This window comes from Leopardus geoffroyi, chromosome D2 (genome assembly GCF_018350155.1).
Source record: "Leopardus geoffroyi isolate Oge1 chromosome D2, O.geoffroyi_Oge1_pat1.0, whole genome shotgun sequence".
In the NCBI taxonomy this organism is placed as follows: domain Eukaryota; kingdom Metazoa; phylum Chordata; class Mammalia; order Carnivora; family Felidae; genus Leopardus; species Leopardus geoffroyi.
Window position 1 is genome coordinate 25,234,767 of NC_059334.1, and position 14,738 is coordinate 25,249,504.

Consider the following 14,738-nt stretch of genomic DNA (forward strand, 5'->3'; position numbering starts at 1 on the left):
AGCCCGATGCGGGGCGTGAACTCACAAACTGTGAGATCATAACCTAGCTGAAGTCGGATGCTTAACCGACTGAGTCACCCAGGGGCCCCTTTTGTTGGCTTTAGATCAGATAATTCCCTGTTCTTATGAGAAAATAGCTGCTCACAGGGAGGGGCCTATTTGAAACAGATGTTAACCTCTGCCCCCAAACCCTTTAGTTTCAGGGTTAAAACTAAATATGGATGCAGCAAGAAATTGAGTGGGACAAGGGTCATAGACCCATTTTCATCTTTAGGTAGTTTTCATTTATTTAAAAAGCCAACACCGGGGCTCCTGGATGGCGCAGTCGGTTAAGCGTCCGACTTCAGCCAGGTCACGATCTCGCGGTCCATGAGTTCGAGCCCCGCGTCAGGCTCTGGGCTGATGGCTCAGAGCCTGGAGCCTGTTTCCGATTCTGTGTCTCCCTCTCTCTCTGCCCCTCCCCCGTTCATGCTCTGTCTCTCTCTGTCCCAAAAATAAATAAACGTTGAAAAAAAAAAAAAAAAGCCAACACTTTGAGGGCTGCCTGGGTAGCTTGGTTAAGCATCTGTTGATTTTGGCTCAGGTCATGATCTCCTGTTTCATAAATTTGAGCCCCATGTCAGGCTCTGTGCTGATGGTGAAGAGCCTGCTTGAGATTCTCCCTCTCCCTCTCTCTGCCCCTCCCCCGTTCACTTGTGCAGGTGTATACATACTCTCTAAAATAAAAAATAAACCAACACTTTTGGGTAATGTAAATTCCAGAAGGACCTTTGTTCCATTCTTTAGAGTTGATGGACACTTCTGGGGAAGACAGCAGAATGGGAAGATTTTAAGCACACTTGTCAACCTAAGGAGCTCCACACTGAGACACATAGTAATTAAAATAGTAAAAAGTAGTGATAAGGGGAGAACTTTAAAAGCAGCAAAAGAAAACAGTTACATACAAGCCCATAAGCTTATCTGCTGATTTTTCAACAAACTTTTCAGGCCAGGAGGGAGTGGCATGATGTATTCAAAATGTTGAAAGAAAAAAAATGCAGCCAAGAATTCTCTATCCAGCAAGGCTATCATTCAGACTAGAAGGAGGGATAGAGATTCCCAGACTAACAAAAGTTAAAGGAATTAATGACCACTAAACCAGCCCTACAAGAAATGTTAATGGGGACTCCTTGGGTAGAAAGGAAAGACCATAGGGAGGAGGAAGTAGCATAAAAGCAGTAAAATTTTATCTATAAAAATCAGTTAAGGGATTCACAAAATAAAAGGATGTAAAGTATGACAGCATACATTTGAAACATGAGGGTGGTATGAGTAAAGAATGGGTTCAAACTTAGGTGACTGTCGACTTAATATGGACTGCTATATGCATAAGATGTTACATACGAACCTAATGGAAGCCACAAATTAAAAACGAGTAACAGATATACAAAAAATAAAAAGGAATCCAAGCGTATCACTAAAGGCCAGCACACTTGGAACAGATCAAGAGAAGAAAGGAACAGAGAAGAACTATAAAAACAACCATGAAACAAGTAACAAAATGGCAATAAGTTCATGCCTATCAAAAATTACTTTGAATGTAGATGCACTAAGTGCTCCAATCAAAAGACAGCGTGATGGAATGGATAAAAAACAACACCTATTTATATGTTGCCTATGAGAGACTCATTTCAGACTTAAGGCACATGCAGATTGAAAGTGAAGGGATGGAAAAGCATTTATTATGCCAATGGAAGTGAAGAAAAAAGCCAACGGAGCAATTCTTATATCAGACAAAACAGACTTTAAAACAAAGACTATAAGAAGAGACAAAGACGGACATAAGTGAAACAATCCAACAAGAAGATATAATAATTGTAAATATTTATGCACCTAACATGAGGGCAGCCAAGCATATGAAGCAGATAATAAAAATAAAGGAGGTAATTGATAATAACATTAATAGTAAGGGGGTTTAATAAACCCCACTTACATCAATGGATAGATCATCCAAACAGAAAACCAACAGGGACATAGTGGCTTTGAATGACATTGGACCAGATGGATCTGACAGATACATTCAGAATATTCCATCCTAAAACAGCAGAATACACATTCTTTTCAAATGCATATGGAACATTCTCCTCACCTATTAGACCACAAAACAAGTCTCAACAAACTCAAAAAGATCAGAGTCATACCATGCATCTTTTCCAACCATAACACTATGAAACTAAAAATCAACCACAAGAAAAATTCTGGAGAGAACACAGATACATAGAGGTTAAATAACATGCTACTAAGCAATGAATGGGTCAACCAAGAAATCAAAGAGGAAATTAAATAATACACGGAGACAAAATGAAAACCAAAATACAACAGTCCAACATCTTTGGGATGTAGCAAAAGTGGTTCTAAGTGGGAAGTTTATAGAAATACAGGTCTGCCTCAAGAAGAAAAATCTCAAACAACCCAATCTTACATCTAAAGGAGCTAGAAAAAGAACAAACAAAACCCAAAAGCAGGAAGGAAATAATAAAGATGAGAGCAGGAATAAGCAAAATAGAAACAAAAAAACAAAAACAAAATCCAAAAAGATCAAAAAAATCAGGATCTGGTTCTTTCCAAAGATCAACAAAATTGATAAAACTTTAGCCAGACCACTAAAGAGAGAAAAAGAGAGGAGAGAGGAGAGACTCAAAATCAGAAATGAAAGAGGAGAGGGGCACCTAGGTGGTTCAGTTGGTTGAGCATGTGACTCTTGATTTGGGCTTGGCTCAAGATATCACCATCTGGAGATTGAGCCCCATGTCAGGCTCTGTGCTGACAGCACAGAGCTTGCTTAGGAGTCTCTCTCTCTCCCTTTCTATTTGTCCCTCCCCTGTTTGCACGCTCTCTCTCAAAATAAATAAACACTTGGAAAAAAAAAAAAAAAAAAGAAATGAAAGAGGAGAAATAACACTACAGAAATACAAAGGATTATAAAAGAGTACAAAAAATGATATGCCAACAAATTGGACAACCTAGAAGAAATGGGCAAATGTCTAGAAATAACATAACTTCCCAAAACTGGATCAGGAAGAAATAAAAAGTGAACAGACCAATTACCAACAATGAAATTGAATCAGATGGCTTTACAGATGAATTCTACCAAATATTTAATGAAGAGTGAATATGTATTCTTCTCAAACTATTCCAAAAAATAGAAGAGGAAAAATGAAATCTTCCAAATTCATTTTATAAGGCCCACATTATCCTGATACTATAAAAACACTACAAAAAGAGAACTACAGGCCAGTCTCTCTCATGAACACAGATGCAAAAGTCCTCAACAAAATTTGGCAACCCAAATTCAACAATACATTAAAAAAATCACTCACCATGATCAAGTGGAATTTGTTCCCAGGATGCAAGGGTGGTTAAATATTCACAAATCAATGTGGTAAATAACATCAACAAGAGGTAGGATGAAAACCATATAACCATTTCAATTGATGCAGAAAAAGTATTCGACAGAGAACATCCACTCATGATGAAAATCCTCAACAAAGTAGGTTTAGAGGGAACATACCTCAACATAATAAAGGCCATATATGAAAAACCAACAGCTAACATCATCCTTAATGGTGAAAACCTGAGAGCTTTTCCCCTAAGGTCAGGAACAAGACAAGGATGTCCACTCTCATTAAACTTTTATTCATCATAGAACTGGAAATCCTAGCCACAGTACCCAGACAAGACAAAGGAATAAAATGCATCTAAATTGGTAAGGAAGAAATAAAAGTTTCACTATTTGCAGATGACATGATATTACATATAGAACACTCTAAAAACTCTAACAAAAAAGGTACCAGAACCTAATAAATGAATTCAATAAGGTCACAAGATACAAAAATCAATATACAGAAATTTCTATACCCTAATAATGAAGTAGCAGAAAGACAAATTAATAATCCCATTTACAATATCACCAAAAATAATAAAATACCTAGAATATACTTAACCAAAAAGGTAAAAGACCTGTACTGTGAAAACTATAAGACCCTAATGAAAGACACTGAAGATGATTCAAACAAATGGAAAGATATTCCATGCTCATGGACTGGAAAAACAAATATTGTTAAAATGTCCATACTACTCAAAGTAACCTACAGACATAATGCAATCCTTATCAAAATACCAACAGCATTTTCCATAGAACTAGAACAAAAAAATCCTAAAACTTACAGGGAACCACAAAAGACCCCGAAGAGCCAAAGCAATCTTGAAAAAGAAGAACAAAGCTGAAGGTATCACAATCCAGATTTCAAGAAATACTACAAAGCTGTAGTAATCAGTATGGTACTGGCACAATAGACACATAGATCAATGGGACAGAATAGAGAGCCCAAAAATAAACTCAGGATTAAATGGTCAATTAATCTTTGACAAAGGAGGCAAAAATATGCAATGAGAAAAAGTCTCCTCAGCAAATGGTGTTGGGAAAACTGGACAGCTCGACGCAAAAGAATGAAACTTTCTTATACCATACACAAAATAAACTCAAAATGGACTAAGGACCTAAATGTGACACCTGAAACCATTAAAATCTTAGAACACAGACAGTAATGTCTCTGACACTGGCTGTAACCACATTTTTCTTAAAAAAAAAATTTTTTTTTTACATTTATTTATTTTTGAGAAGCAGAGTGAGACAAAGTGTGAGTGGGGGAGGGGCAGAGAGAGAAGGAGAGGGGCAGAGAGAGAAAGAGACACAGAATCCGAAGCAGGCTCCAGGCTCTGAGCAAGCGGTCAGCACAGAGCCTGATGTGGGGCTCGAACCCACAAACTGTGAGATCATGACCTGAGCTGAAGTCGGATGCACAACCGACTGAGCCACCCAGGTGCCCCTGTAACCATAACCACATTTTTCTAGATAGATCTCCTGAGGCAAGGGAAACAAAAGCAAACAAACTACTGGGACTACAACAAAATAAAAATCTTCTGCACAGTATAGGAAACAACCAACAAAACTAGGCTAACTGAATGGGAGAAGACATTGTAAATGACATATTCAATAAAGGGTTAGTATCCAAAATATATAAAGAATTTACACAACCCAACATTAGAAAAGCAAATAACCCAATTACAAAATGAGAAGACCTGAACGGACATTTCTCTAATGAAAACATAAGATGGACAACAGACACATGAAAAGATGCTCAACATCATTCATCATCAGGGAAATGCATATCAAAACCATAGTCAGGTATCACCTCCCATCATATTGCAAAGAATGGCTAAAATAAAAAACACAAGAAACAAGAGTTGGCAAGGATGTGGAGAGAAAGGAACCCTCTTGCACTGTTGGTAGGAATGCAAACTAATATGGCCACTGTGGAAAACAGTATGGAGGTTCCTCAAAATATTAAAAATAGAACTACCATATGATCCAGTAATTCCACTACTGGGTATTTACCTCCAAAGTACAAAAACACTAATTTGAAAAGATGTATGTGCCCCTATGTTTACTGCAGCATTATTTACAATAGCCTAATTACAGAAGCAGCCCAAGTTGCATGGATAGATGATGGATAAAGATGTGGTGTATGTATACAATGGACTATTACTCAGCCATAAAAAGGAATGAAATCTTGCCATTTGCGACTACACAGATGAATCAAGGGAGTATAAATCTAAGTAAAATAAGTCAAAGAAAAACAGCATGATTTCACTCATGTGGAATTAATCAACAAAGAAAAAAGAGACAAACCGAAAAGACTCTTGACTATAGAAAAGTGACAGTTACCAGAGGGGAGGTGGGTGGGAGGATGGGTGAAACAGGTGAGGGTGAAACTTATTGTGATGAGTACTGAATTATAGAACTGTCGAATCACTCTACTGTACACCTGAAACTAACAGAACACTATGTTAACTATAGTGAAGTTAGAATTTCACAATTTTTAAAAAGTTGTATAGAAGAAGTATTTGTTGAATTTTTGAAAAGAGGCTCATATTATTGGAAGACTGGTGACAGAATGAATAGGCTCACAATTCAAGACAGACTTGGACTTTGACTATTTGTTTTTAATCTATTATTTATTTTAAAAAATTGTTTTAGAAGTGCCTGGGTGGCTCAGTCAGTTGAGCATCCGCCTCTTGATTTTGGATGAGGTCACAATCCCAGGGGATTGAAACCTGCGTTGGCCTCTGTGCTGCTGTGCTGGGTGCGGAACCTGCTTGATTCTCTCTCCCCATTTGTCCCTCTCCCCTGCTCATGTATGCTCTCTCTAAAATTAAAAAAAATAAAAGTAATCTCTAAAACCCCACGTGGGGCTCAAACTCAAGACACTGAGATTAAGAGTTGCATGTTCTAACAACTGAGCCAGCCAGGTGTCCCCATCTTTGGCTATTTTTAAATGCTATTTTTCATTGTCTTTTTGTGGTTATGTGGTGGTGAATCTGTGGGTTTACAACACTGCTAGAAACATTTAGTTTAAAAGTTAGAATGGCATAGTACCTGCTTTGGGTGAACTCGAGCCTTTATTCAGGCTCCATACTCTTCCCTGTCTGCTGCTTGCAAATCTGTCCCAACATAAATTTACAGGGAACAATTTGAGCACGATGTGAACTTTGTGTTTAAGGGGCAATTTTGCCTGCAAGAAAAACTTAAGTGAACGCAGAAAACTGCATCATCTGAACCTTCATGCTAGTGCTGAGCCACACCTTTCCATCCATCCACACCTGGTATTACACCTTCCCCTCTAATTCCACACAACCCTTCTTCCAACACGGCACAGTATTTCTCACCAAGCAGCAACCCTTCCGATGCTCATTTCCAATGCAAACTTCTACTCTTTCTTCTTTAGGGTAAAGTGCCATTTATTTTATAGTAGTAACCTATTCTTAAATATTTAACATGTTAAGACACTGCTGCCTCACTTTAAAAAAATTTTTTTTTAATATTTATTTTTGAGACACAAGAGAGAGCGCGAGAGCGAGTGTGGGGGCTCCAGGCTCCAAGCTGTCAGCACAGAGCCCAATGCGGGGCTTGAACTCACCAACCATGAGGTCATGACCTGAGCTGAAGTCGGACGCCCAACCGACTGAGCCGTCCAGGTGCTCCCGCCTCACTTTTTAAAATGTGTCACTGGTAAGTTTTTCAATGTTATGCCCAAATCCTTGTTTTTCCTCCTTTAAAAGTCCTGTGGTTTTCACCAGCATAGTGCAGGGATTCTTAGGAACTGACTGGAAAAAAGTTTGCTAACAAAACATCAGCATTGATCTTGTACTCCCCGCCGCCGCCCCTGTATTCTTTACTAGCTTGGTAGGACCTCTGAATCAGTTACCATCCTATGTTGGCAGAGGACCATGCTGGCTCTCCACCTTGTTTTGCACTTCTTCATTTTGGTTTGTTCACCGACCCAGCCCCCCAAATCTTTTCATCATCTGTCAAACCTGGGGTCAAAGACCAGGGGACAGGAGCACATTGTTGGGCTCATTTGTCCTCGGAATGTACCTCCTCTCAGAATGGGAGTCCAGCTGTGACCCACACATACAACACACCATTCTTGATTTGCCCCTCCACTGACCCCAGGGCTGAGGTCTTTTTCGTAAGACAAGACAGAAAAGACAGGCAATCCTCCAGGCTTAAGGGCAGCTGGTTGGCTCATTTACAGACAACTGAGTGAACAGCTTAAGTCAGCTGTGAAAATCTCTCCAGTCAGGAAAGGGAACCCACTTTGTGTGCAGCCAGTGACCTGGGGCTTGCCAACATTTCATTTTTGTTTGAAAGGAACTTTGCTTTCATTAAAAAAAGAACCAGATTTCTGTGAGAGCCAAACTATATACTACTCGGTTTGAAGGTGTCACTATCAAGGTTAATTACTGTGAAACCAGGTATGTCATAACTTGAGTCTGAATCTTGGCCACTTGCTACATCCCAGTATTCATAGTGCACGGTATACTGAATAGCTGTAGAATGGTAATTAAGTAATTTTCTTTTTTTCTCCCTCTTCCATGGCCAGCATTCCTGATCTGATCTGGGAGATGATCTTTGATAGGTTGGCATTTAGGAATAGAAGATGATAAAAAACAAGCAAACAAAAAAACAAAAGCAAAAACAAACCCCCAAAAAACAAAACAAAAAAAATGGGGGAGGGGCAGCACCTGGGTGGCTCAGGTCATGATCTTGCAGTTCGCGGGGTCGGGCTCTGTGCTGACAGCTCAGAGACTGAAGCCTGCTTCGGATTCTGTGTCTTCCTCTCTCTCTGCCCCTCCCCTGCTTGTGCTCTCTCAACAATAAATGTTAAAAAAAGAAATAAAATGCCAAATTTACATCACTGTATATGTACACACACAGAACAAAGGTATGAGAGCACATGTTTCTTCTGAAGCTCACTAATCTTACACAGATATCACCAAACCCATATTCCATCTATCAAAGGGAAGCATCAAGAACGACACATTTTATGGGTGTTCCAATCCCAGAATGTGCTGGGCAGAAGGGAAATGGGTTTGGACTCATGCAAATCATTACTCAGGAAAAAGAATTCAAATTCAAGTCCAAATTAAAGTAAAACGGGAGGGATCTGAATATTCAGCACAAGTTTCCCTGTATAGTCTCTTTGAAGATTATTTTACACATTTATTATGTACTCGATCACTGTCTGAAGGAAACGGACATGCTCAGATGGTTGCATATGTGAGAAGCATCTGAGCTAACCAAAAGGATGAAGGAAACAAGCTAAATGGGCAGAGGAATCGCTCCACCAGGGATGTGACCGGTAAAACAACTCACAGCATTCCAAAAAGTCACATGTCTTTAATGATGAAAGCATTAGAGTCCACTCTCTCCACCCTGCCTTACCAAGAATTAGGTCACTAGCATGGAATTCAGACCATGGATAGAATACCTGTATCAGATGAGTTTGTTTTGAAAGAAGCCACACTGCCAGGCTTGATCTGCCTTAGTTTCAGCCTCTTGTAGGGGTTGTAGTACGGTTAAAAGGTGGCTCAAACAACAGCAAAAGCAGCAAAACCTTTTGAAACCTTTTGGAAAAAAGTCACAAGACTTTAGGTTCTTGGCAGACTTTAGGGAGCAGCAGGCAGTCTACTCTAGAATTAATATCTTGGGCTTGAAATTAATTTCACATCAAAATTAAATCAGATGGGACTTTTGAAAGCGTTAAGCAGCAAATACCATTTAAATGAACTGAAACATGTTTAAAAAAATAGTATTAAAAAGGTCAAAAACTTAGAAGATTAACATTATCATTTGAACGATTCCTCAGCCCAGTGTTTCTAGTCAAGTAGTCGGCACCCATCCCATTAACCCCTGTGCCCCGTGGGACATTAATGTGACCCGTAACCTCATACTCCTGGCTGAATATTGCCTGGAGTAGGTGACATCATAGCCCACAGGTAGTTAAAAGATGGTACATATAGGGGCACCTGGGTGGCTCAGTCATGATCCTGCGGTTCAGGAGTTTGAGCCCCGCATTGGGTTCTGTGCTGATAGCTCAGAGCCTGGAGCCTGCTTTGGATCTGTCTTCTCTCTCTGTCCTTCCCCCACTTGCACACTCTCTCTCAAAAATAAAAATTAACATTAAAAAAAATTAACGATGGTAGATATAAACAATGGAAAAAACTAAGCAACTTGCATGGTCACAACTTGGGCTACTTACTACTTTTTTCTTTTTAACTATGTGCTTTCAAATGAGAAGAAAAGGCTGTCCCCTTCAGTATCCTGCAGGTGTCAGTGGAGGACGACATATTTCCAGGAACATGCAAATGGATAGGTCTATGTGAGCCTCAGAGTAACCAACTGGTGATAGCTATTAAAACGAAGACTCCGAATTAAAGCACCTTACCAGGGTCACACAGTAAGTAGCAGAACTCATATTCAACCTAGACTGGCTGACTTTAGGCCACTGTGTCCCCTGTCTTCCTCCCACCCCCAAAACTATCTTATCAGCTAGCTCTGTGGTGAAACACATTTACTTGAAACTGATCACGTACGCTCATAATCATGGCTTTAAAAATTCACATATGCATTCTTCTTTCAATGAAAATGTGTTCATAAATAACAAATAGTAGTTACCAGTATTCCTTTTTTCAGTTGTGCCATAGGACAATGAATTGAGGCACTTGTGATGGCCCATAAAGTCTAAAGAAAAGCACAAAACTTATAAAACAAAGGAAAAATGTCCCAGAAGAGAACATTGTAAGAAAATGCTTAGTAGTCATCATGACGATGAATCCTTGGTAGTATGCACATCATAAAAGGAAGAACTCTGGAACACGACATTTTTTGATAAAGTCCTTTTAATGGAAAATGTAAAACCCCTTTCAACTTTAATGTACAAAGCCATATGTAACACTTGCACTTTTAACAAATAAAAGCAAGCCAATGTTTTAAAAAAATACATCATTAAATGTATATATGTATATATTTACATAGCATATTAAGTTTAATATTTAGCTTTAAAAGTTCACATAAATTTTACCAAAATGAGACAATTTTAAATAAATTACACCTTTTGAAAATGTTAAATTGTACAGTCAATAGCTTCAACAAAATATTGAAGTGTCCGTATTTAGTATCTACTTTATATACTTCATATTTTACAAATTTTACAATTATTTGGCAGTAATTTCTGATTATGACATGAATGCTGTGCGATTCAGCAATTTCCCAAATGCAGGCAATAGCTGGTGTTTGTGTCCTATTCTCACAGTAACTGTCTCAATGTAGTGAAAAATATCCGTTATTTTAGTAAACTGTACAAGGTCACATTTACACTTGATCAACAATATAGCGTAGAATTTTGTGGGTTTTTTTTGTCAAAAATAAATACATCATTTTAAATCTGGCATTTTCACAAACATCATATACACTATAATACAAAAACAGCTATGAAGTGCTGCTTTTTAAATTTAGCTTGTTTTCATAACTAACATTGCATCACAGGAACTGTGACTTATGCTATACTGCTGCGGTATCAGTAACAAGTAATTGCTACAAAAGAGAATTTCTTGGCACTGATGGTTTTATGACGCTTAAGTCAATGTGCATACTTATCATCATTCGAAAGTAATTACAGTTCAATGGCCTAAAAGTATCAAACTGGACCACACCTAATTTTCTTCCATATCCTCTACTTCATCTTCATGTATCTTCAAAGCTCTCACCATTTCCTTAACTGCATGATACAATATATTTTTAACCTGAAAGAGATTTTGATATTTCTAATCACTTAAGCTGGAGATAAATTAAAGCTTTTTTTTTTCTTAATGAGGGAAAGATACACTCAAAATAAAATAAATGTCAAAGTTAAAAAAATGTTAAACTGAAAGTTAAAATAAGGGCCACTGAAAATCATACAGTTAAATGCATACTGTTATTAAGCTGTGGTTGTTATCCTAATGTGACAAACAAGGACAATGATTGCCCAAGCAGTTATGCACATATCGTATTTCTGAATATAAAAGGCACATAAGAACAGGAGTCAGTTAGAAAATTCATTTCCTACCTGTAGTTTATCATCGTAATTGATTTCCTCCTTCAAAAGTCTCAGTTCCTGTGTTAAATGAAATGACTGTACAAGATGTTCTGGAGACACAAAGTCTTCAGTTACCTGAATACAGCTGTGAAAATTCTGTACCTATCCCCGAAACAAAACAGTAAAATAAAAATTTTAGGAGGCAGGAATACCAGAGAACTTATTTTCTCCTGAACATCAAATGCATTTCAAAGCAGAACACCACGCTTTTATGAGAGTTCTATCACTGAAAAGCTTTCATGTGGAAGGACTGTGTAAATGTAGTATTTTTAAATGATGAAAAGAACTTTTCCAGAAATCCTTCAGAGAGGCTAATAATCAGATTCTAAATTACCAATTTGGTCATGGTGGATTTCTTGGTGTTACATTAAAAAAAAAAATAAGAGCGCAGCTGATAGGATCTGCTTCCCTGTTCGGTGCAAACAATCTGATGTCGCTCCTCTGGCTTTCAGCATGTGGGTCATTTCACTGTTAATTTTTACACCAGAGAGTGGGTTAAAACATAAGAAATGAAATTTAGTTTGTGAAAAACTGGGAAGAAATCCAGTTCTAGACAGATCTATTGCTCATGACAGTTTTGGAATTATCCTAGGATTTTATTTTTGCCTTTCAAATTAAACAACTAAAGACACATTCAGTCTCTAGTGGCGATATTACTACAACTGATGTCTCCCCTGACTAAAATGGTTTTCACAAAAAGCCAATTTTGTTATTTATACACCATGTACAAACTGACTTGGTACTTCACTATTTCTTGGAATTGTTTTTTTTTTTTATTAATGCTTAGTGTAATGACAGAGAGAGAACAAAGCTGATCCAGTCCAGATTTTTGTGATGTTCTAGGTCTTACAGTGATATTTAAAGACCTCATAAAATTCCTGGGAAAGGAGAAATAACTGAAAACTAAACATTTAAACTAATTCTAAATGGGAGGTGTGAAAAGTAAGATAGTAAGTGGGGATAGAGAACTGTGGAAAAAATGTGATAGAGTGATGGATTCCAAAAGTGCTGGAATTTCTCCTCTGGGAATAATGTCCACCTGCTCAAGTCTGCAGAGTTCTTTAAGTCAAGCACTGTGCCTCTACTGATAACTTGGTAGCACATATAAACATTCTCTTCCGTTAGTCACTAGGTTGTTGGTTCTTCTGTAGGACGAACACAGTGATGCCTCACATTTTCAGCACTGCTATATAGTCTCGCTGGATCTTCACCATGTGTCTCTAGAACAGATGCTCTATTTCACAGAACAGGAAATGATGGATAAGAAGTTCAGTGCCTGTTCCAAGATAAATCAGCCAACAAATGGCAAGCCAACAGGAACCCAGCTCCTGTAACATTTTGTCTAACAGATGCTTTATAGTCCTATATTAACTCGGTCCTGTATTAACTCAGTCCAGCATACACTCTCCAAATGTCCTTTCACTTATCTGAATGTACTGTGGGGATTAAGCCTTCAAAAGTTCTGCCGTGTACCTTTTAGCATGTCTGCACCTACTTATAATTTTTCTCTTCATTGGTATTCTAATTTTGTTCATACATCATCTTCCTGATTTTCTTTACCAGAGTCCTTTAGCTCTTTGAGTACACTTATGACACATGACTTAAAGTCTATGTCTAGTAAGTCCAATGTCTGGGCTTCCTTGAGGAGGGACAATTTATGTCGATTGTTCTTCCCCTATTATTAGGCATTACTTTATGGTTTCTGTTTATGCCTTGTAACTTTTTCCTGAAAAATGGACACCTGAACATTATAATGTGGTTACTGGAAGTCAGATTCTCCCTGTGCCTTAGGGTTTGCTGCTGACTGCTGAAGGCTGGAGTCATCTATATTTTTTGTGACTTTTCAACACTATTTCTGTTAAGACTGTATTATTCCTTGTTGGGTGTGATCACTGAAGTCGCTGTTCCATTATCTGTGGTCAGGCAGTGACCTGCCAGAGATTTTCTAAATGCCCCAAATCAGCTGTCCTTTTCTTTACTGAGCAGTCCCCTGGTTGATGTAAATTTGGATTAAATTCCAGAGTTCTGAATAAGTTGATTCTGTTGGTTTTACCAGTTTATGGTTGTTTTAAAATCATTTTTAGGACCATGACATTTATTATTGCTTATAAATACTATTATGCTTTCTGGGCTCCTGGGTGGCTCAGTCGGTTAAGGATCTGATTTCGGCTTGGGTCATGATCTCACAGTTCGTGAGTTAGAGCCCCACATCTGTGATAGCAAAGAACCTGCTTGGGATTCTGTCTCCCTCTCTTTGCCCCTCCCCTACTCGTGTTCACTCACTCTCTCAAAAAATAAACTAAAAAAAAAAAAAATGCTGTTATGTTTTCTAATGACCTCAACCTGATACATTTTACATAAAGGCTTACAGTTAGTGTGAAGAGTCAAGAACACATTTGAACTCTTCGTTCCACTTATTAATTCTGGGCCATCTTTGAGTCAAATTTCTCACCTTCTTGACAAACTGTTTTATTCATACTTGCCTTCAGGACCAATTATAATCATAAACAGGTAATGTTAAAAAAGTGTAACTCTTTGTGTTCACAGGTTATTATCTTGCCACTGATTGCCATATACACAAGTGATTTGTGAGAACTTCAGAGTGAAAGATTTTGCCAAAGTCCTTTTAGCATTATGAATGCAGAGAATTCACAAGTAGCAATATTATAAACTCACTATAAATGGCCAAACACAATCAATGAAGATAAATAGTTAAGGACAAATTTATCACTGAAGATTTTGTGACTTTTTTTTTAATAAAGTTTTTTTTTTATTTTGAGAGAGAAAGTGAGTGCACATGTATGAGCAGCGGAGGGGCAGAGAGAGGGAGAAAGAGAAGGGAGAGAGAATCCTAAGCAGACAGAGCCCAACATAGGGCTTGATCTCAAGAACTGTAAGATCATGACCTGAACCGAAATCAAGAGTCAGATACTTAACCAACTGAGCCACCCAACACCCCTGTGGCTTTAAAAAAGGAAAAAAAAAAAAGGGGGGTTTCTTTTAAAATAAAGGCCACGATGAACATCAGGGTACTAGAGCTAAGACCAAGGAAATCCTGGAGGTGAAGGTCCACGTGCCCCATCTAATGATATATCAGACTTTCACAGATTCAGTCATGTTTGCCAGTGAAGATAAGCCGGCAACTAACTGAAGAGGGAAGTTCTTTTTTTTTTTTTTTTTTTTTTTTTTTTTTAATTTATTTATTTTTGAGAAACA

At 38.0% G+C, this 14,738-nt stretch overlaps 1 protein-coding gene across 4 annotated transcripts in view; it reads right to left on the reverse strand.

Annotated features, from left to right (window-relative positions):
* Nucleotides 1-10,265: 10,265 nt before the first annotated feature.
* Nucleotides 10,266-14,738, reverse strand: part of JMJD1C (jumonji domain containing 1C) — a 258,892-nt gene continuing 254,419 nt past the window's right edge. For all 4 annotated transcript variants that reach the window (XM_045437549.1, XM_045437550.1, XM_045437548.1 and 1 more), the window contains 2 exons: nucleotides 11,493-11,624; nucleotides 10,266-11,187 (listed from right to left, as the gene is read on the reverse strand). In XM_045437549.1, coding sequence (XP_045293505.1) covers nucleotides 11,098-11,187; nucleotides 11,493-11,624 — 222 coding nt within the window. In that variant the 3' untranslated portion in view covers nucleotides 10,266-11,097. The remainder of the gene's footprint in view (nucleotides 11,188-11,492; nucleotides 11,625-14,738) is intronic.